Source organism: Balaenoptera borealis (genome assembly GCF_965194805.1).
Source record: "Balaenoptera borealis genome assembly, chromosome: 1".
NCBI classification, from domain to species: Eukaryota; Metazoa; Chordata; class Mammalia; order Artiodactyla; family Balaenopteridae; genus Balaenoptera; species Balaenoptera borealis.
Window position 1 is genome coordinate 36,733,990 of NC_138860.1, and position 22,172 is coordinate 36,756,161.

Below are 22,172 nucleotides of genomic sequence, written 5' to 3' on the forward strand. Positions count from 1 at the left end.
GGGTAAAGGACATACACCCAGGTCACCCAAAAAAGAAAAGCAAATAGTCCACAGATATATGAAAAGATGCTCAATGGCTTTGCTTAGTTGAACCTCTATTATTATTTGCATTATTTCTTGGGTTTCTGGAGAAGAAACTTTTAAAGGAAAAGACCCCGAATAGCCAAAGCAATCTTGAGAAAGAAAAACGGAGCTGGAGGAATCAGGTTCCCTAACTTCAGACTATACTACAAAGCTACAATAATCAAGGCAGTATGGTACTGGCACAAAAACAGAAATATAGCTCAGTGGAACAGGATAGAAAGCCCAGAGATAAACTGATGCACTTATGGTCACCTAATCCATGACAAAGGAGGCAAGAATATACAATGGGGAAAAGACAGTCTCTTCAATAAGTGGTGCTGGGAAAACTGAAAAGCTACTTGTAAAAGAATCAAATCAGAACACTCCCTAACACCATACACAAAAATAAACTCAAAATGGATTAAAGATCTAAATGTAAGACTGGACACTATAAAACTCTTAGAGGAAAACATAGGCAGAACACCCTTTGACATAAATCAGAGCAAGATTTTTTTTTTGACCCACCCCCTAGCGTAATGAAAATAAAAACAAAAATAAACAAATGGGACCAGTTAAACTTAAAAGCTTTTGCACAGCAAAGAAAACCATAAACAAGACGAAAAGACAACCCTCAGAATGGGAAAAAATACTTGCAAATGAAGCAACTTACAAGGGATTAATCTCCAAAACATACAAACAGCTCATGCAACTCAATATCAAAAAAACAAACAACCCAATCAAAAACTGGGCAGGAGACCTAAACAGACATTTCTCCAAAGAAGACATACAGATGGCCAAGAGGTACATGAAAAGATGCTCAACATCACTAATTATTAGAGAAATGCAAATCAAAACTACAATGAGCTATCACCTCACACCCATCAGAGTGGCCATCATCAGAAAATCTACAAACAATAAATGCTGGAGAGGGTGTGGAGAAAAGGGAACTCGCTTGCACTGTTGGTGGGAATGTAAATTGAAACAGCCACTATGGAGAACAGTATGGAGGTTCCTTATAAAACTAAAAATAGAATTACCATATGACCCAGCAATCCCACTACTGGGCATATACCTTGAGAAAACCAAAATTCAAAAAGAGTCATGTACCACAATGTTCACTGCAGCACTATTTACAATAGCCAGGACATGGAAGCAACCTAAATGCCCATCGGCAGATGAATAGATAAAGAGGATGTGGTAAATATATACAATAGAATATTACTCAGCCATAAAAAGGAACAAAACTGGGTCATTTGTAGAGACATGGGTGGACCTAGAGTCTGTCATACAGAGTGAAGGAAGTCAGAAACAGAAAAACAAATATCATGTATTAACACATATATGTGGAATCTAGAAAAATGGTACAGATGAACCTATTTGCAGGGCAGGAATAGAAATGCAGTCGTAGAGAACGGACGTGTGGACACAGTTGGTGGAAGAGAGGATGGGATGAATTGGGAGATTGGGATTGACACATATACACTACCATGTGTAAAACAGACAGCTAGTGGGAACGTGCTGTATAGTGCAGGGAGCTCAGCTCGGTGCTCTGGGGTGATCTAGATGGGTGGGATGGGGCGGGGTGGGAGGGAGGCCCAAGGGGGAGGCGATATATGTATACATATAGCTGATTCACTTCGTTGTACAGCAGAAACTAACACAACATTGTAAAGCAACTATACCCCAATTAAAAAAAAAAAAAGGAAGTAGAAATTAAATGCTTGGAAATAGGTCTTTCTTAGAATTAAAATTCTCCATCACAAGAAAAAATGTGTTTTTTTTCCGGTAATGGAGTTGGTAGGTCACTGAGCAATATGATTAACAAATATCTGATGCCTGTGACTTTTTAATTACAAGAAATCTGTGAGATTTTTTTCTATCACATCAGTTATCTATGGGAAATAGTGTATATATTAATGATGTCTAAAACATTATATAGCCTAACTTGTATTATTGAGCAATTCTTTTCACCCCTGGCCTTACATTTTTCAGCTGAAAAGCAGGGACTGGAACAACTGGTCTCCAAAGCTATTCCTAGTGCTAACATTCCAATTTTGTTTTGTTTTGTTTGACTTTCTGTACAGTTAAGTGTGAGATGTAAGTTAGTTTAAGTCTGTGATGTTTAAATGTACTGTCTCCACCATTATAATGAAAGGAATAAAAAATTTTATCTTTGCAAATGTACTTATGGAATATGGTTTGTAATATATTTACTTTTTAAAGTCTTGAAAAGCCAGGAGGAAACAAAATGAATATGTGATCCTTATGAGAAATGCCCTCCTTTCTGTACCTGACTGGGTTCAGAATACCTGTGTTGGATGTGGCACCACAGTAATGCTCTTGAGGTTAACAGCCAAGTAAGAAGGTCAATTTGCTGGCAGGTGCCCACCAGGTGCAAGTAGAGGTGGCAGAGCTCCCAGGACCAGCATCAAAAAGGTGGCTTAACTATCCTCTGTTTAGCCATTCTCTTTCAGGTTTTCACAAATAACTAACCTGTAAAGCAGCATGACAGGGGAAAGCCTCTTCTGAGAGCATTCACAGGCCCCTTCATGCTGCTGCCCTCACCTCTGAAAAGCAAAATGTAAATATACCAATTTAGGAGGCAAAGGATCATCTAACATTGTTTTATTTAATGAAGTCTCCCTTGGGTTAATGACATCCACAGACACCTCCCTCCACCTTACCGCCATTCCTAAAGCTTACAGGAGAGCTACTACATAGCTCAAAACCTGGTCTGCAGTCATATTCTCCATTCTCTCCCTATTTTCCTGTTGGCAGTTTTACAAAATCTTTAGGGGGAGTTGGAGGAACCACTAGGGTTTAAGCCCCTACTTCACTCAAAGCCTCGACTCTTGAGTTCTATTCCTCTCAGCACCTTAGGAAGTTCACGGTCAATACTCTCCATTTGAACTCAGTCACTAAAATGATCTCAAGGCTAAGGGTTAGACAGTAGATCCACTTCATAGGTTAGCTTGCCATGCCTGATTTAGGAAAGTTTTCTTGGCATACAGTTGTAGGTCATTCCTTTCAGAGACAAATTCTGCTTTCTCCCAGTGCCTAACATTACTAAAATCAAAATTTCTCAGAACTTTTCCAGCATTTGGTACATCCATGCTGGGGAGGATTGGCAGAGACACGTTAAATGCACTTGACAGCAATGCCCATTTATTTCATTCAGTATTTAATGGGTATTTGTTATGCACCTGGTATAGGTCTAGAACTGTTTCAGCACTGGAGATACAGCAAGAAAACTATCTCTGCCCCATGGAGCTAGTCCAGAAGAATAGGGAATAAGGCTCAAAACCTTTCAAATGGAGCCTCAGTTGGGTCGAATCAAAGTAAGTTAAAGAAATCTATGTGAAAGTCTTCAATTATATTAAGAATGGCTTGATAAAGCACAGGTATAGAAATTTCACTGATTGAAATAAAATTCCAGTAAAGCCCCAGTTCTTGAATCTAATCTAGCATTTGTAACTAGGAAACCAAACGCTAGTCATATTTTTTTCCCTTTTAAATGTTCTCATGAGAAATAAAAACTTACTTCCAAGACTAGAAATAGATGGGAGAGATTTTTTCAACTTTATTCAGATATAACTGACATATAACATCATGTACCAATAGTTACAGAGAACATAAATAGATCCGTTTTAAGTGCCAACATTGAACCACAGAACATTTCTGTTATATCACTGTTTTACAACTATAAGAAATAACAGAAATGATAAGTCTCCCTCATTGAGTTTTCTATTCACTGTCTCCTTAATTGTACCTCCTTTAATTGTCATCATGGAGTGTCTGGATTTCATAATCCAAGACACTAAGGTGTTTATTTTATACATCACCTCCACACTTAGTCTCTTGTATGCTAGATACAAGAATCCAAACATTGTGTCGGTCTGGGAGGAAACGGAAATTCCATAGTTTGTTGAACCCAGAAAATCTTTAGTACATCTCAGATATAAAGTTGTTTAAATATATATAAAGTTCTATAATTACAGAAGATGCATTTGAGATTTACATGAAGAGCTTCCATTTCCTTACCATCCTCTCATACCTTAACCCTATGTGATACAGGTTCTATTCCCACCATTCTATGAACAAAAGAGCAGGTAATATACAAGCTGGCTTTTTATTTTTATTTTTATTTATTTAAACACTATTTTATTTATTTATGGCTGTGTTGGGTCTTCGTTTCTGTGCGAGGGCTTTCTCTAGTTGTGGCAAGTGGGGGCCACTCTTCATCGCGGTGCGCGGGGCCTCTCATTATCGCAGCCTCTCCAGAGGCGCAGGCTCAGTAATTGTGGCTCACGGGCCTAGTTGCTCCGCGGCATGTGGGATCCTCCCAGACCAGGGCTTGAACCCGTGTCCCCTGCATTGGCAGGCAGATTCTCAACCACTGCGCCACCAGGGAAGCCCCAAGCTGGCTTGTTAAAAAAATGTTTCTTTACCTGATTCCAAATGTAACAAAGGTCAATACAGAAAAAAAAAAAAAAGCACACAAAAATGAAATATAGATAAGATAACTGTTAGTTAATTTTGACTTATTTCCAACTAATCTGTTTTTAAGTGTATCAATATACTATTTTAATAAAAGTAATGACAAAAGGCACACACCGATTTGGAGTTTGCTTTTTCTACTTACGAATATACCATAGTTTCTCATATTTTTTTTACACTGCTTGCTGCATAGAAATTCATTCCATAAAGCTGCCTATCAAAAACTCTTATACTTCTGCTAGACATTTAAGAGTTTATATTTTGTCCAAAATTATACATCTTTGCTCACAGCTCTGATGATATCTTTGGGATAAACTCTAAATGAAACTAGTGGTTTAAAAGTCATGTCCATTTAAAATTGTAACGCATGAAAAAGTCATGTAAACTAAAACTTTGAGGGTGCTGCCCCCCACCCCACCCTGTCCCCAATATGTTTACACACTGGTTGATGTGTTTATTCTTTGCCAGCTAATACGAAGAGAATGTCAGCTCCTTTGTTTGCTGTGTAATACCGATCATGTTACTTTTCTTTCCTTTTACTAGTCATACAGGTTTACTCACAACTCTACAAATAAATCTTACTCATTCTTAATTTTCCAGCATTGAGAGATTGGTTCACCAGAAAAGTTGTCACTCATCAATTCCTACCCATCCCAACTCTAACGACATTCATTGCTTCCAGAAATATGGCACTTAATGCACCCTTGTCCTTACCCTTTTCATGCATGTATATGTCATCTTCAAGAAAACATTTAGTCGTTCGAAGGCAAGGCCGTAGAGTTGAGGCCCAACATGCTAATGGCCCGGTGTTGTTTAATAATTTACCTTCCCAGGGGTGCTCTCCTGGGAATACAGGTGACACTAATTGACTTTAGCAGTTGGGAGAGCAACAGCCAAACCTTCCATGTTTTTGAAATCTATCAAGCCATGAGAGGCTTCAGTAGCAGAGGCTCAACCACGGAAATCTCAACTATTGTCCCGAATTATGCCTGACTAATGCCAAAGACTGAGCAAGGGCCCAGGTATCCGGACAGTCTGGAGTGCCCCAGGTCCAGACTGGAGTCCTGAGGGGTGTCTGCCCAACAGTGACCCACTGCCTGGGCTCTAGGTTTCTATCTTCAGCTCGATGCGTTTTATTCTTTAATCTAGCGTTCCGGAAAACTGACAATGCTGACCTCGCCAACCCTTGCTTCCTTTCCACCCTTCCTGCATAGGGTGGTAACAGTCTTTACGAACAGGCGGTGAACAAGCCGTTTCTCGCAAACCGCAGCTGTGCTTCCGTGTAGGTCTGCGGAAGGAGGAGCCAGCTACAGCCAGGGTCCAAGAGTGAGGCGTAAAGCGGCCCGCGCACAGGGACTGTTAGACCCTGGCAAGCGCCACGCCCCGCCTCTCCAGGCCTAAGGGCCACCCCCAACACCGAGGCCCCGCCTTACAGCCCGCCTATTGGCTCGGCAGGCCCCGTCCAAAGAGTCACTTCCGCCCTGGGCACGGCCCAGGCCATGCCCAGCTGCGTGACCGCGGTTGACGGTTTGTGAGTGTGCGGATTCTTATCTCTGGTAACTGGACTCAGGAAGATCTCTGCTGAGCTGTTTCAGGTTTCTCGCTGATCTCCCGAAAATGACGGCGTCTTGCTCCTGTCGCAAGGCACCCCGCTACCGCTGCGAGAGTCCCTTTTCTTCTAGGTGCTTCTTTGGGATTCTTTTGGTGGCGCTACTGCTCCTGCTTCCCATATCTTCCGGTAGGAGCCTGGAGAGGGTGTCCGCACAGGCGGCGAACTGGAGCGGGTGAGGGGGGGGCAGGCCGGGTCGGGGGGCAGGCCCACTGGAGCCGAGGGTCGGGGGAGCTTTGCTTGGTGGCTCGGGGCGGAGGCGCGGGGCTGAGTCCACCCGGGGTCGTAAGGAGTTAGGGTAGAAGGCGTGGCCAGAGTGTCCCCGGCTCGTACCGTGAGGGGACCCCGGGGGGTGGGGAACACGTAGTGACCGCGGGGGGTGGGGAGCACGTAGTGGCCGCAGAGAAGTCTTGCTTGGTGGCGTGGCTGGAGTTTACCCGGGGCCAAGCTGGGTCTCTAGCAAAAGCTTGCAGGGTGTTTCCGGGACTGATCAAGTCGATAAGGGAGCGCCAACCCGGGGCTGGTGGTGACGGCTTGCTCTTGAGTTGCCCGGGTGCCTGGGGATGTTGCTAGGCTGGTGCTGTGCTCGTGGGGAGAGTTTGCCCTGTGTTCCCTGGGCGGGATGATGCCTTGTGCCCTGCTGGGCGTGGTTAGGGGAGCCCAGGCCAGGTGTACGCAAATGTGTGCTTTGAGGAAATGGCCAGCGCAGCCGAGCCGAGTGTGGGACAGGGAAGCTTACTACTTGCTTTAAGTGGGCCTGCGGAGCAGATGTTGTGCCTGTAGCACTCCGGTGAGAGCAGGCTCTGGGAGCCTGGGGTTTAGAGGGTTTGGAAGCGGACAAGGTGCTTTTTGTAAATAAAGTTAACAGGAAACTTGGTACTGGAGATCATATTGATATTGATTTGCAGGTTCTTCTTCTTCTTTTTTTTTTTTTTTTTTTTTTTTTTGCAAAAAAGTTATCTTCCTGTTCTCATCCAATAGACAGTATTCAGTTCTATTACCGAATGGCTTTTTGGCATTGCTTTCCTTCTTTCTGAAGGTTGGGTCATGTTTGAGGGGATATCCGAAGCAACCTAAAAAACACTGGTAGCCAAATCTACCGAAAAATGAGTATCCTAAGAAATGAACCAGAAATGGTGGTAATCTGGTTTTCTCCTATAGCTCATAAACTAAACCTGAAGGCCCAACCACTAAGTTTGTTTCATGTTTCACAGAAAGCACTTTGAAGTACATATATTCTAAAAAAGGCATGCTTATTGTATAAAACTTAGGACAACCATTTTTAATACTTTGGTAGATTTCCTTTTGTCTTTATATGTACATATGTTTTCATGCCCAAGTTAATTTTAGGATCCTATTACATATATGGTTTCATTAGCAGCATTCATTCAACAAATACTTGCCTTCTATATGCCAGGTCCTGTACTGGTCCTGAGGATGCACTGGTGAGCAATAACACACCATTCCTATTTTCATGATCGTTATTTCACTATTTGTCTGTCTGCCTACACACCTGAGTATATGCAGGGACTGTGTGTTGCTCACTGTTATACCCCCAGTGCCAGGCACACATCAGGAAATCAAATATTTGCTACAATTTATTGGGAGTGGTAGACAGTAGCCAAAACATAATACTAATGAATATGTTATAACCCAAGAGAAGTACCCAGGAGGAAAGGAGCATGATTCTCTGACAGCGTTTAACAAATGACTGGTGGAAGGGAAGACTTTTCTGCTCATCAAACAGGCCAAACTCTGCCACTTTGCCTTCTGTACTTGCTGTTCCCTTGGCCTTGGGACATTCTCCTGCCTCTAGCATAGTTGGCTCCTTCTTATTCTTCAAATTCACTTGTGATATTACCTTCTCAGAGGGACCTTCTCTGATCCACGATTTCCAGTAGACACACATGTTCCAGCTCAATTCCCCCCCTAACTGGTAGTCACTCTCCCAAACTGTTTTCTGTTCTCTCCTCATTAGAATGCAGAGATCCTGGCTGTCTTGTCACACTTGTGGTTCCAAGTGCCCAATTTTTTGCCTAAGTGTCAACACTCTTGTATAACTCTCAAGTACCAGAAAATTAAAGGTAACATTCTGCTGGGGCTCAGAGCCCAGGAAAAACTTCTCTTGCTTCCAGGAGGAAGCAAGAGAGCCATGCTTAGGATGGCCTTTCTTTGGTGCCTAAAACAGCTAAGTCAGGAGCAGCTGGGGGTCAATCTATCTTCTCCTGATAGTAGACTCCTCAGGTCTCACCATACTCGTCTTGCTTATTACGGATCATTTTAAGAGTTTATTTCTGTGCCGGAGAGGTGTGGGGAATGGAACAGCAGTGCTAACAAGAAATTAAAAGGAATTTTTTAAAAGAATAATAATGTTTACAATAGGCTTAAAGCTAGAAGTTGAAGGATATGATGAGAACTATTTAAAATAGAGGAAAATAGAGGGACTTCCCTGGTGGTGCAATGGTTAAGAATCTGGGACATGGGTTCAATCCCTGGTCTGGGAAGATCCCACATGCCACAGAGCAACTAAGCCCGTGAGCCACAACTACTGAGCCCGTGTGCCACAACTACTGAAGTGCGTGCACCTAGAGCCTGTGCTCCTCAGCAAGAGAAGCCACCGCAATGAGAAGCCCACACACTGCAATGAAGAGTAGCTTCTGCTCGCTGCAACTAGAGAAAGGCTGTGCGCAGCAACGAAGACCCAGTGCAACCAAAAATAAACGAAAATAAAATAAAATTTTAAAAAATAAAATAGAGGAAAATAGATAAATAAAATGAATAGGACGTATTGTGGAAGGTAACAAAACTAGAAATGGAGGAAAAACAAGGTGACGTTTAAGGCTGAAAGGTAAAATCAGTATAGGTGGGAAACATAGATGAGGTACAAATGAGAACTTACTATACTGGGCAGGGAAAGTATGTGGATAAAATAAATATTTCACTGAAGCAGCTCATGAGGAGAAGGTTTTGTAAGTGGGCAGTGTGTGCTTGGGAGGCTTGCCATCTCAGAGGTAGTTGCCAAATGGTAGGGGATCACAGAAGGGACCAGTCTCATTCCTCCAGAATGGGTCTGCTTTTTGGAACAAAACCTACAATTTCCTTTTATGGGTGGTCTCTTCTGCCTGTTTTAGGTCTTTTCTTTGTTCCTAATGAAAGAAGCCAAGATCAATAAGTGTTTACACAGTAGTTTCTTAGTTTCTTACTCTACATATTACAGTGCAGGGAGAACAGTCTTTATCTGGTCAGTTGCTAGGTTACATATACTGGGAGATATGAGACAAAAGAAATTAGGTGGTCAAATATTTCTCCAGTGCATAATGCTTTAAGATGATTATTTTCAATATTAGATTCATTATACTATATTCTTTACCATTGGTTTGTTTGACAGCAGTGGTTCTTTGAGAACCAAAGTTTTTTGAATAGCAGCTATGAGGGACATACTGTGTGAGGTGTTGTGGCCACATGGATGGCTGGAGTCCACTGGTGAGCTTAGAGATCCATGCAGAGGAGAGTCCAAGAGAAGGAGACTGGTCACTGCCTCCCCAGGAGAAGCAGAAAGTACTTCCCAGAGGAGATGTTGAGTGGATTAAGTCAAGGAAGACAAGAGTTGAACAGGAGTTGCTCCTGAGCAGGAGGAAGGGTGTTCAGAGCAGAGGGAGCATTGTGAGCAAAGGCTCAGAGATGTGGCACGGCTCAGGGCAGTCATGGACTGCCTAGTTACCCTGTGTGGCAGCAGTAGAGCAAAGGAGGCAAGAGGAAGGCAGCGGTGTAGATCACAGAGTGAATCATTGTGAAAAGAACAGGATAGGTAGCAATGAACAACCATCATAATAAAAATCACCTGTTGTTTTTGGGCACCTTGACTTGACTTAGCAGAATGCAAATCTAAACTAGGGTTGCTTTAATTTCCCTAGGCTCAGTATAAGACCATTTCTTGAGGACTAAATTGCAGACAGAGTGTATTGGTGTAACCATGCAAGGGTTCCAGGTTAGAGACAGTGATGGGAAATGGTGTTGGCAGTAGAACTAGGCTGCCTGGCTTCACTCCTGGGTCTGGTACTTTCTGGGAATGTATTCTTAAGCAAGTTACTTCATGGCTCAGATTGCTCATCTTAAAGAGGGTGAAATAGTACCTAACTCATAGGATGTTTATGAAAAGTAAGTTAGTTAAAAAGGACTTAAAATATAGTTGGTACAGGTAGTGCTTAAATGTGCTATTTCCAAAATAATTAATATCATCTCTTTTGTTGTTAGAAACAAGTTCTGGGATCTTTCATACCATACTTTAGGAAAAAAATGTAACCCACAGTATTTGGAGTTCTCCTTTGAGAATATTAAAATGCCATTTCTAGTCATAGCAGTAGTGGAGAATGGGTTCAAATAAATAAACCACAAATATTTTGACTTAAAAAAAAACTCTGATAAAGGGAAACATCTGTAACTAAACCAATGGAAAAAATTTGAGGAAAGGCATACAAAAGCAAAGAAAAATGATGATTTGCAGATATCTCTGGAACAGGTTGGCTGAACAGTACAAAGAGTTTGAATTTTGATCCAAGAGTTTATGGAACTGATAACAGTGCTCCTTCAGCTCTGGCACTAGGAACTAGAAATGCAGTGAAGAATGAGACATGGTCCTTACGGTTACAGTCTCCTAGGGAGTGTAAACAATGAACAATCACAGTATGAAAATTGCTACGAAAGAAGTAAATTGGGGCTCATGAGGACACTTAACTGAATTTTTTGGGTGAGAGATGTTAAGAGCCTCCAGGAAGAAGTGGAATCTGAGATAAAACTGAAGGATGAGTGGGTGGGAGGAATGGCAGGGTCTCTGGTCAAAGCTGAAGTAATATGATGCATGGAGGTCTAGAGCGCTACAGTAAGTTGAGTAATTTAATGGGCACTACTAGTGGAATTGAATGTGGCTTAGAAGAGTGTGCAAGAGTGAGCAGATATTAAAGCTCTGTTAGCCATGTCATGGAGCCTTAGACATTATCATGAGGGAAACAGGGAGCCATTGAAACGTATCTGACTTGGAAGGGCCTTGGTCCTAGTATCATATCAGTATTACTCTGGTGGCAATGTGAAAATGAACCGAATGAAAGGTGGCAAGACCAGTAAGGAGACCTATTCAGAAACTCTTGTAGCAATCCAGATAAGAAATGATAGTGGCTTGAATTAGAAGTAAAGGTGGAAACAGAGCGAGGGAACAGGCATTTCAGTTGTGGAAACCACGTATCTTGTTTGCTGGCTTCATTATGTTATTTGAGATAGGGTGACACATTCCAAGTGGAGCTGTGGGGAGGAAATTGAACACATAGACTTGGCACCCCAGCTAAGATCTAGGATGGAGAGAGGGATTTGGGAGGCAGCTCTCATCAGTTGTAATGATGTCATGAGAGTATACATTCTGACCCAGGGGGATTTGCAGAATGAAAATAAGGAGAGCTTGTAGAATAACCCATGAGGAACGTCACATTATGCAATCAGACAGAGAAGGAAGAGCAGCCAGAGGACAGGCTGAAAACCACGCTGGTTTGCTACCTGGAAACCAAGGAAAAGAGCCTTTTAGGTACAAAAGAGCAAAGAGAGAATGATCAATAGCTCCAGATGTTATAGACAGGGTAATTAAAATTACTGAGGGAGAGAGTGTCAGGATGAATTTACTTAGAAGGAGGCTACTTAATTACTTCGAACATGATTTATGTGATTTTTTTATAGGCCTAGAAATGAGTGGAACGTGAGAAATAAAATTGACAGGTATAGATATTAGAGCCTCCATTTTGAGGAAGCAAAGAAAATTTAAAAATAGGTTCTGTAGAGTGAGAAAAGGGGAAGATTCGTCAGGTTTCACTGAGGTTCCGGTTTGGGTCCATGATTTTCTAAAGGTACCACCTGGGCAGGGGTGTGGGTGTGTGCTTACGTCAGAGAGTTATTTTTAATTTTTGCAAGCAGGTAGAGAGTGCTTGCATAATTTTTGTAAGTGTAGAGAAGGTGAACAGTTTTCTTGATCCATATTAGAGACTATTTCACCTTCCTGAATCTCATCTGGAAAATGGGAATTTTCTGAATGCAGCCTATCATATGATATAATGGCATCTGATATTAAAGTATAGCATTGCAGCCTAATAATAATTACATTGTAAACTCTCTAGAAAAAAACTCAGTCCAGATACTATTTTTCTGATGCTGGGAATGTTTAGTTTGAAAATCCTCATAGGAAAAAAGAATTCAGTATTCTGAGCAAGAGAAGAAGATATTTGATTATAAAACAAGTGTTATATTGGACCCAGTTATTACAGTATATAAAGCTTGTAATCAACTAATTTCCAAAGCAAATGTTCTAAACTGCACATTGTTGAAGGCATGTATTTCGTGATGCATGTTATTGGGAAGAAATACTTCAAGTTAGTTGAATAGATTGAACCATCCAGTTGACATTTCTTTTTCATACACAGCACTGTATGTGAGAGTCATATTAGGAATTCTCTCTTCTTTTTATGCCTTCAAGATAGTTACTGAGGGCTTCCCTGGTGGTGCAGTGGTTAAGAATCCGCCTGCCATTGCAGGGGACGTGGGTTCGAGCCCTGGTCCAGGAAGATCCCACGTGCCGTGGAGCAACTAAGCCCCTGCGCCACAACTACTGAACCTGCGCTCTAGAGCCCATGAACCACAGCTACTGAGCCCACGTGCCACAACTACTGAAGCCAGCACACTTAGAGCCTGTGGTCTGCAACAAGAGAAGCGACCGCAATGAGAAGCCTGTGCACTGCAACAAAGAGTAGCCCCCACTCACTGCAACTAGAGAAAGCCTGCGCGCAGCCATGAAGACCCAAAACAGCCAAAAATAAAAATAATAAATAAAGTAAATAAATTTATTAAAAAAAAAGACAGTTACTGAATTTGAATGCATAAAACAGAGAACACTTGTATAATTTAATCACATGCATGCTGTTACTTGATTTCTTTCTTGGTGCTTCCAGGATATTCTAGAATAATATGTGTTTTTATCTAAAATGGAATTATATAGCATTTCTAGCCCATTTTTTTCCTAATGTAAAATGAGAATGTATGGCTCAGGGTATTCAGTAAATTTAATGTTATTAATAAAATTCAACTCTTTACTAATCTTCTTAAAAATGCTTTTAATAACTATGGCTTTTTGTTTGTTTTTTGCTTTTGCCTTGTTTTGGGCAGTTGACTGAGGAGCATTCAGGTAACAAGATCAGCATAGTGGAAATGTTCAAAACATTTGCTAAATGCTGAAACAATTTCAGCACATGATGTAAATGAAATTTTGGACAGTGTATTGAGACAGGAGTTTAGAATTTAGAATAAGATGTAAAATATTTCACTTGTTTAGATTTCTCTCTTGACCAGTCTCAATCTGAAGACCAAGATCCAGGGAGTGAGAAAGAAAAAGTTCCTCAGGGACCAGAATAAGTCTCTCTCCTTTCTCCTTAGGTTCTTCTTATTTTTTATTTTTTTAACAACTTTATTAGAGTATAATTGCTTTACAATGGTGTGTTACTTTCTGCTTTATAACAAAGTGAATCAGCTGTACATATACATATATCCCCATATCTCCTCCCTCTTGCGTCTCTCTCCCACCCTCCCTATCCCACCCCTATAGATGGTCACAAAGCACCGAGCTAATCTCCCTGTGCTATGCGGCTGCTTCCCACTAGCTATCTATTTTACATTTGGTAGTGTATATATGTCCATGCCACTCTCTCACTTCGTCCCAGCTTACCCTTCCCCCTCCCCGTGTCCTCAAAGCCATTCTCTACATCTGCGTCTTTATTCCTGTCCTGCCCCTAGGTTCTTCAGAACCATTTTTTTCCTCTAGATTCCATATATATGTGTTAGCATACGGTATTTGTTTTTCTCTTTCTGACTTACTTCACTCTGTATGACAGTCTCTAGGTCCATCCAGCTCAGTACAAGTAACTCAATTTTGTTTCTTTTTATGGCTGAGTAATATTCCATTGTATATATGTGCCACATCTTTTTTATCCATTCATCTGTCAATGGGCACTTAGGTTGCTTCCATGTCCTGGCTATTGTAAATAGTGCTGCAATGAACATGTGGTATATGACTCTTTTTGAATTATGGTTTTCTCAGGGTATATGCCCAGTAGTGGGATTGCTGGGTTGTATGGTAGTTCTATTTTTAGTTTTTTAAGGAACCTCCATACTGTTCTCCATAGTGGCTGTATCAATTTACATTCCCACCAACAGTGCAAGAGGGTTCCCTTTTCTCCACACCCTCTCCAGCATTTATTGTTTGTAGATTTTTTGTTGATGGCCATTCTGACTGGTGTGAGGTGTAGTTTTGATTTGCATTTCTCTAATGATTAGTGACGTTGAGCATCCTTTCATGTGTTTGTTGGCAATCTGTATATCTTCTTTGGGGAAATGTGTATTTAGGTCTTCTGCCCATTTTTGGATTGGGTTGTTTGTTTTTTTTATATTGAGCTGCATGAGCTGCTTGTAAATTTTGTAGATTAATCCTTTGTCAGTTGCTTCATTTGCAAATATTTTCTCCCATTCTTAGGGTTGTCTTTTCGTCTTCTTTATGGTTTCCTTTGCTGTGGAAAAGCTTTTAAGTTTAATTAGGTCCCATTTGTTTATTTTTGTTTTTATTTCCTTACTCTAGGGGGTGGGTCAGAAAGGATCTTGCTGTGATTTATGTCATAGAGTGTTCTGCCTATGTTTTCCTCTAAGAGTTTGATAGTGTGTGGCCTTACATTTAGGTCTTTAATCCATTTTGTGTTTATTTTTGTGTATGGTGTTAGCGAGTGATCTAATTTCATTCTTTTCCATGTAGTGGTCCAGTTTTCCCAGCACGACTTATTGAAGAGGGTGTCTTTCCTCCATTGTTTAGTCTTGCCTCCTTTATCAAAGATAAGGTGACCATATGTGCATGGGTTTATCTCTGGGCTTTCTATCCTGTTCCATTGATCTATATTTCTGTTTTTGTGCCAGTACCATACTGTCTTGATTACTGTAGCTTTGTAGTATAGTCTGAAGTCAGGGAGACTGATTCCTCCGGCTCCATTTTTCGTTCTCAAGATTGCTTTGGCTATTCGGGGTCTTTTGTGTTTCCATACAAATTGTGAATTTTTTTGTTCTAGTTCTGTGAAAAATGCCAGTGGTAGTTTGATAGGGATTGCATTAAATCTGTAGATTGCTTTGGGTAGTAGAGTCATTTTCACAATGTTGATTCTTCCAATCCAAGAACATGGTATATCTCTCCATCTGTTTGTATCATCTTTAATTTCTTTCATCAGTATCTTATAATTTTCTGCATACAGGTCTTTTATCTCCTTAGTTAGGTTTATTCCTAGATATTTTATTCTTTTTGTTGGAATGGTAAATGGGAGTGTTTTCTTAATTTCACTTTCAGATTTTTCATCATTAGTGTATAGGAATGCCAGAGATTTCTGTGCATTAATTTTATATCCTGCAACTTTACCAAATTCATTGATTAGCTCTAGTACTTTTCTGGTCGCATCTTTAGGATTCTCTGTGTTTAGTATCATGTCATCTGCAAACAGTGACAGCTTTACTTCTTCTTTTTCAATTTGGATTCCTTTTATTTCTTTTTCTTCTCTGATTGCTGTGGCTAAAACTTCCAAAACTATGTTGAATAATAGTGGTGAGAGTGGGCATCCTTGTCTTGTTCCTGATCTTAGTGGAAATGGTTTCAGTATTTCGCTATTGAGGATGATGTTGACTGTGGGTTTGTCTTATATGGCCTTTATTATGTTGAGGAAAGTTCTGTCTATGCTTACTTTCTGCAGGGTTTTTATCATAAATGGGTGCTGAATTTTGTCGAAAGCTTTCTTTGCATCGTTTGAGATGATCATATGGTTTTTCTCCTTCAATTTGTTAATATGGTGTATCACGTTGATTGATTTGCATATATTGAAGAATCTTTGCATTCCTGGAATAAACTCCACTTGATCATGGTGTATGATCCTTTTAATGTGCTGTTGGATTCTGTTTGCTAGTATTTTGTTGAGGATTTTTGCATCTATGTTCATCAGTGATATTGGCCTGTAGTTTTCTTTCTTTGTGACATCTTTGTCTGATTTTGGTATCAGGGTGATGGTGGCCTCATAGAATGAGTTTGGGAGTGTTCCTCCTGCTGCTATATTTTGGAAGAGTTTGAGAAGGATAGGTGTTAGCTCTTCTCTAAATGTTTGATAGAATTCACCTGTGAAGCCATGTGGTCCTGGGCTTTTGTTTGTTGGAAGGTTTTTAATCACAGTTTGAATTTCAGTGCTTGTGATTGGTCTGTTCATATTTTCGATTTCTTCCTGGTTTAGTCTCAGCAGGTTGTGCATTTCTAAGAATTTGTGCATTTCTTCCAGGTGGTCCATTTTATTGGCATAGAGTTGTTTGTAGTAATCTCTCATGATTCTTTGTATTTCTCCAGTGTCAGTTGTTACTTCTCCTTTTTCATTTCTAATTCTATTGATTTGAGTCTTCTCCCTTTTTTTCTTGATGAGTATGTCTAATGGTTTATCAATTTTTTTTATCTTCTCAAAGAACCAGCTTTTAGTTTTATTGATCTTTGCTATTGTTTCCTTCATTTCTTTTTCATCTATTTCTGATCTGATCTTTATGATTTCTTTCCTTCTGCTAACTTTGGGGTTTTTATGTTCTTCTTTCTCTAATTGCTTTAGGTGTAAGGTGAGGTTGTTTATTTGAGATGTTTCTTGTTTCTTGAGGTCGGATTGTATTGCTATAAACTTCTCTCAGCTCTGCTTTTGCTGCATCCCATAGGTTTTGGGTCGTCGTGTTTTCATTGTGATTTTTTTCTAAGTATTTTTTGATTTCCTCTTTGATTTCTTCAGTGATCTCTTGGTTAGTTAGTAGTATATTGTTTAGCCACCATGTGTTTGTATTTTTTACAGATTTTTTTACTGTAATTGATATCTAGTCTCATAGCATTGTGGTCAGAAAAGATACTTGATACGATTTCAATTTTCTTAAATTTACCAAGGCTTGATTTGTGACCCAAGATATGATGTATCCTGGAGAATGTTCCAGGAGCACTTGAGAAGAAAGTGTATTTTGTTGTTTTTGGATGGAATGTCCAATAAATATCAACGAAGTCCATCTTGTTTAATGTATCATTTAAAGCTTGTGTTTCCTTATTTATTTTCATTTTGGATGCTCTGTCCATTGGTAAAGTGGGATGTTAAAGTCCCCTACTATGATTGTGTTACTCTCGATTTCCCCATTTACGGCTGTTAGCATTTGCCTTATATACTGAGGTGCTCCTCTGTTGGGTGCATAAATATTTACAATTGTTATATCTTCTTGGATTGATCCCTTGATCATTATGTAGTGTCCGTCCTTGTCTCTTATAACATTCTTTATTTTAAAGTCTATTTTGTCTGACATGAGAATTGCTACTCCAGCTTTCTTTGGATATCCATTTGCATGGAATATCTTTTTCCATCCCCTCACTTTCAGTCTGTATGTGTCCCTAGGTCTGAAGTGGGTCTCTTGTAGACAGCATGTATATGGGTCTTGTTTTTGTATCCATTCAGCGAGCCTGTGTCTTTTGGTTGGAGCATTTAATCCATTCACATTTAGGTAATTATCGATATGTATGTTCCTATTACCATTTTCTTAATTGTTTTCATTTGTTATTGTAGTTCTTTGCCTTCTCTTGTGTTTCCTGCCTAGAGAAGTTCCTTTAGCATTTGTTGTAAAGCTGATTTGGTGGTGCTGAATTCTCGTAGCTTTTGCTTGTCTGTAAAGGTTTTAATTTCTCCATTGAACCTGAATGAGATCCTTGCTGGACTGAATAATCTTGGTTGTAGGTTCTTCCCTTTAATCACTTTAAATATGTCCTGCCACTCCCTTCTGGCTTGTAGAGTTTCTGCTGAAAGATCAGCTTTTACCCTTATGGGGATTCCTTGTATGTTATTTGTTGTTTTTCACTTGCTGCTTTTAATATTTTTTCCTTGTATGTAACTTTTGATAGTTTGATTAATATGTGTCTTGGCATCTTTCTCCTTGGATTTATCATGTATGCGACTCTCTGCGCTTCCTGGACTTGATTGACCATTTCCTTTCCTACATTAGGGAAGTTTTCAACTATAATCTCTTCAAATATTTTCTCAGTCCCTTTCTTTCTCTCTTCTTCTTCTGGGACCCCTATAATTCAAATGTTTGTGCGTTTAATGTTGTCCCAGAGGTCTCTGAGACTGTCCTCAACTCTTTTCATTCTTTTTTCTTTATTCTGCTCTGTAGTAGTTATTTCCACTATTTTATCTTCCAGGTCAATTACCCGTTCTTCTGCCTCAGTTATTCAGCTAATGTTTCCTTCTAGAGAATTTTTAATTTCATTTATTGTGTTGTTCATCATTGTCTGTTTGCTCTTTAGTTCTTCTAGGTCCTTGTTAAACGTTTCTTGTATTTTCTCCATTCTATTTCCAAGATTTTGGATCATCTTTACTATCATTACTCTGAATTCTTTTCCAGGTAGACTGCGTATTTCCTCTTCATTTGTTTGGTCTGATGGGTCTTTACCTTGCTCCTTCATCTGCTGTGTTTCTCTGTTTTCTCATTTTGCTTAACTTACTGTGTTTTGGGTCTCCTTTTCACAGGCTGCAGGTTCGTAGTTCCCATTGTTTTTGGTGTCTGACCCCAGTGGGTGAGGTTGGTTCAGTGGGTTGTGTAGGCTTCCTGGTGGAGGGGACTAGTGCCTGTGTTTTGGTTGATGAGGCTGGATCTTGTCTTTCTGGTGGGCAGGACCGCATCCAGTGGTGTGTTTTGGGGTGTCTGTTGCCTTATTATTATTTTAGGCAGCCTCTGTGCTAATGGGTGGGGTTGTGTTGCTGTCTTGCTAGTTGTTTGGCATATGGTGTCCAGCACTGTAGCTTGCTGGTGATTGAGTGGAGCTGGGTCTTAGGGTTGAGGTGGACATCTCTGGGAGAGCTTTCACTGTTTGATATTACGTGGCACTGGGAGGTCTCTGGTAGACCAATGTCCTGAACTCGGCTCTCCCACCGTAGAGGCACAGGCCTGACACCTGGCCGGAACACCAAGACCCTGTCAGCCACACGGCTCAGAAGAAAAGGGACAAAATAAATAAATAAATAAATAAAATAAAATAAAGTTATTAAAATAAAAAAAAATTTATTAAAAATTTAAAAAATTTTAAAGTAATAAAAGAAAGAAAAAAAAGAGAAAGAAAGAAAGAAGAGAGCAACCAAACCAAAAAACTAATCCACCAATGATAACAAGTGCTATAAACTATACTAAAAAAAAAAAAAAAAAATGGACAAACACAACCCTAGGATAAATTGTAAAAGCAAAGCTATATAGACAAAATCACACAAAGAAGCATACACATACACACTCAGAAAAAGATAAAAAGGAGGAAAAAATATATATATTTTTTTATAAAAAAAGGGAAGAGAGCAACCAAATGTATAAACAAATCTACCAATGATAATAAACCCTAAATACTAAACTAAGATAAACATGAAACCAGAAACAAATCAGATGCAGAAAGCAAACCCCAAGTCTACAGTTGCTCCCAAAGTCCACCGCCTTAATTTTGGTATGATTCGTTGTCTATTCAGGTATTTCAGAGATACAGGGTACATCAAGTTGATTGTGGAGATTTAATCTGCTGTTCCTGAGGCTGCTGGGAGAAATGTCCCTTTCTCTTCTTTGTTCAAACCGCTCGTGGGGTTCAGCTTTGGATTTGGCCCCGCCTCTGCATGTAGGTCGCCTGAGGGCATCTGTTCTTTGCTCAGCCAGGACGGGGTTAAAGTAGCAGCTGATTCGGGGGCTCTTGCTCGCTCAGGCTGGTGTGGGGAGAGGAAGGGGTATGGAATGTGGGGCAAGACTGTGGCGGTAGAGGCCAGCGTGACATGGCAACAGCCTGAGGTGTGCCGTGTGTTCTCCCCGGGAAGTTGTCCCTGGATCTCAGGACCCTGGCAGTGGTGGGCTGCACAGGCTCCCAGGAGGGGAGGTGTGGATAGTGACCTGTGCTTGCACACAGGCTTCCTGGTGGTGGCAGCAGCAGCCTTAGCATTTCATGCCCCTCTCTGCTCTCTGCACTGATAACCGTAGCTCACACTCATCACCTCCTTAGGTTCTTAACTTTATAAGAGAGGCCTCTGAATTCCTTTAGTCCTTTAGGACTTAATATGTCTCCCTCACATTATTTTACATAATTTTTCTAACAGATTTGTTAGATTATCAAAGTGCCCAGATAGTTAAAAGCAAGAGGACTTGCTGAGGTAGAAATGACATTATTCTAGGGAGTAAAAAACTCCTTCCCTCAACACCCCCCAAAAAAATCCCAGAAGTAAAAAATTCTAAAAGCATAGCAATATAATAGCTTTACTGTTGGGATATATTGGATAAACAACCCAAACAGCTACCTCAGGGAGCTTCTGAGGAATGAGCAATCCATTGATCTGTGAAGGAAAGTTAAATTTTATTTAAAGTAATGTCAAAGACAGCAAGTTGTTTTTTCATGTAATGCTTTTCAGATAGTACATTTTGATATTTACATGGTGTCTATTCATCACTTTTAAAATGCTCAATTCACTAATAGGAAACAAATGAAACGAAGTATTATTTTTTGAAATACTTCGGTCCATAATTATTTTGATTTATGAATCCCACAAGGCACATTTTATATTCATCTCTTACCATAGCATGTCTTGAGTATCAACTGAGTATAGAGTGTAGTAGAAAAAGAAGGCATATGATCCCTGCCCTCTAGGACCTTGCCTTCTGAGAGGAAACAGCCTGAAATGACAAGTGATCATATGCTTGTGTTTCAAACTATGGAAGAGTAATCTGAGCAGAGTGCTGTATACTGTAGGAGACTTCTTAGAGGAGAGGTGAGTTTTGAAATGAATTTAGAAAAAAATGGGGAAGGATACATACCTAAAATGTATTTATATTTCAAAACTAAAAACATTGATGCTATCTCTTCAATTTACTGTTGAATAAAAATTCATCTTATTCCCTAACAAACCAAAAGCTAATAGGTTGTTATTTAATGTAAGTGAGGCACATACTCCACTACTACCACCAGTTGGGTAAAAGCATGGCACAGTCTTTTAAAATCTTGCTAAGAACCTTTCCATTTATTCTGTACTACCTACCTGATACCAGGCCATAGTCCCTGGCTGGTGAATGAGATAAAATATTTTTATGCTCTTATTCTCTTATACCTAGATGCCTGTGGTGAGCCACCAAGGTTTGAAACTATGCAGCTCCAGGATGTTCCTAAACCCAGTTATAACCCTGGGGACAGGATAGATTATGAGTGTCGCCCAGGTTACCAGCCCAAGCATCCTTCTCTTCCCACCTCTGCTGTTTGTCAGGCTGATAATATGTGGTCACTTCTCCAGGAGGCCTGTACAAGTAAGTAAACAAAACTTTTTTTTTTTAATTCAAAAAACTTTTTTATTGCTCTAGAGATTTTTCACACATTTTAGGGTTCATATTTTACAACTGAAATGATGGTTTTCTCATGTGAGTGTAGGTTTTAGATAGCAGTGCATTCAGGCTTTGAAAAATCTCCAGGGAACCTTTATTTTCACAATTGGTTGCCTGGGTAAATGTGAATCTTCTTGGATGTTATAATAGTTAAAGAAAGAAAATAATAAAAGATAATAATATTCCCATGAATTCAAGTGAGCAATGTAGAATTTTGAATTTGATTCAAATCGGTTTTGATACTGGTATAAAACAACGAATTTGAAATTTTCCTTTTAGGAAAACAGTGTCCTAACCTAGGGGATCCCACAAATGGCCAAGTACAGTACCCAAATGGAAGTATTCTGTTTGGCTCACAGGTTCACTATGTTTGTAATGATGGGTAAGTAGGATGCTCCTTAGAGGAAATAATGTTATATGTTACTAAATCCGTTTTCATTTTGCCTCTCTTCTTAAGCATTCCCACAAAGTTGATTTCATTTTGCTTTCTGTGTGACAAGTCATACTG

The 22,172-nt window shown here is 40.1% G+C and overlaps 1 protein-coding gene and 1 long non-coding RNA gene across 7 annotated transcripts in view; one reads left to right on the forward strand and one right to left on the reverse strand.

The window, feature by feature from the left end:
* Nucleotides 1-2,538: 2,538 nt before the first annotated feature.
* LOC309636031 lies at nucleotides 2,539-5,913 on the reverse strand. Its single transcript, XR_014249195.1, has 2 exons — nucleotides 5,275-5,913; nucleotides 2,539-4,511 (listed from the first exon to the last, which is right to left on the reverse strand). It is a non-coding gene; the product is annotated as an uncharacterized lncRNA (long non-coding RNA).
* A 121-nt stretch (nucleotides 5,914-6,034) lies between these two features.
* The window catches only part of CD46 (CD46 molecule), a 54,525-nt gene continuing 38,387 nt past the window's right edge, over nucleotides 6,035-22,172 (forward strand). For all 6 annotated transcript variants that reach the window (XM_082379066.1, XM_082379064.1, XM_082379065.1 and 3 more), the window contains exons 1-3: nucleotides 6,035-6,298; nucleotides 21,401-21,589; nucleotides 21,944-22,046. In XM_082379066.1, the coding sequence (XP_082235192.1) occupies nucleotides 6,178-6,298; nucleotides 21,401-21,589; nucleotides 21,944-22,046 (413 nt within the window). In that variant the 5' untranslated portion in view covers nucleotides 6,035-6,177. The remainder of the gene's footprint in view (nucleotides 6,299-21,400; nucleotides 21,590-21,943; nucleotides 22,047-22,172) is intronic.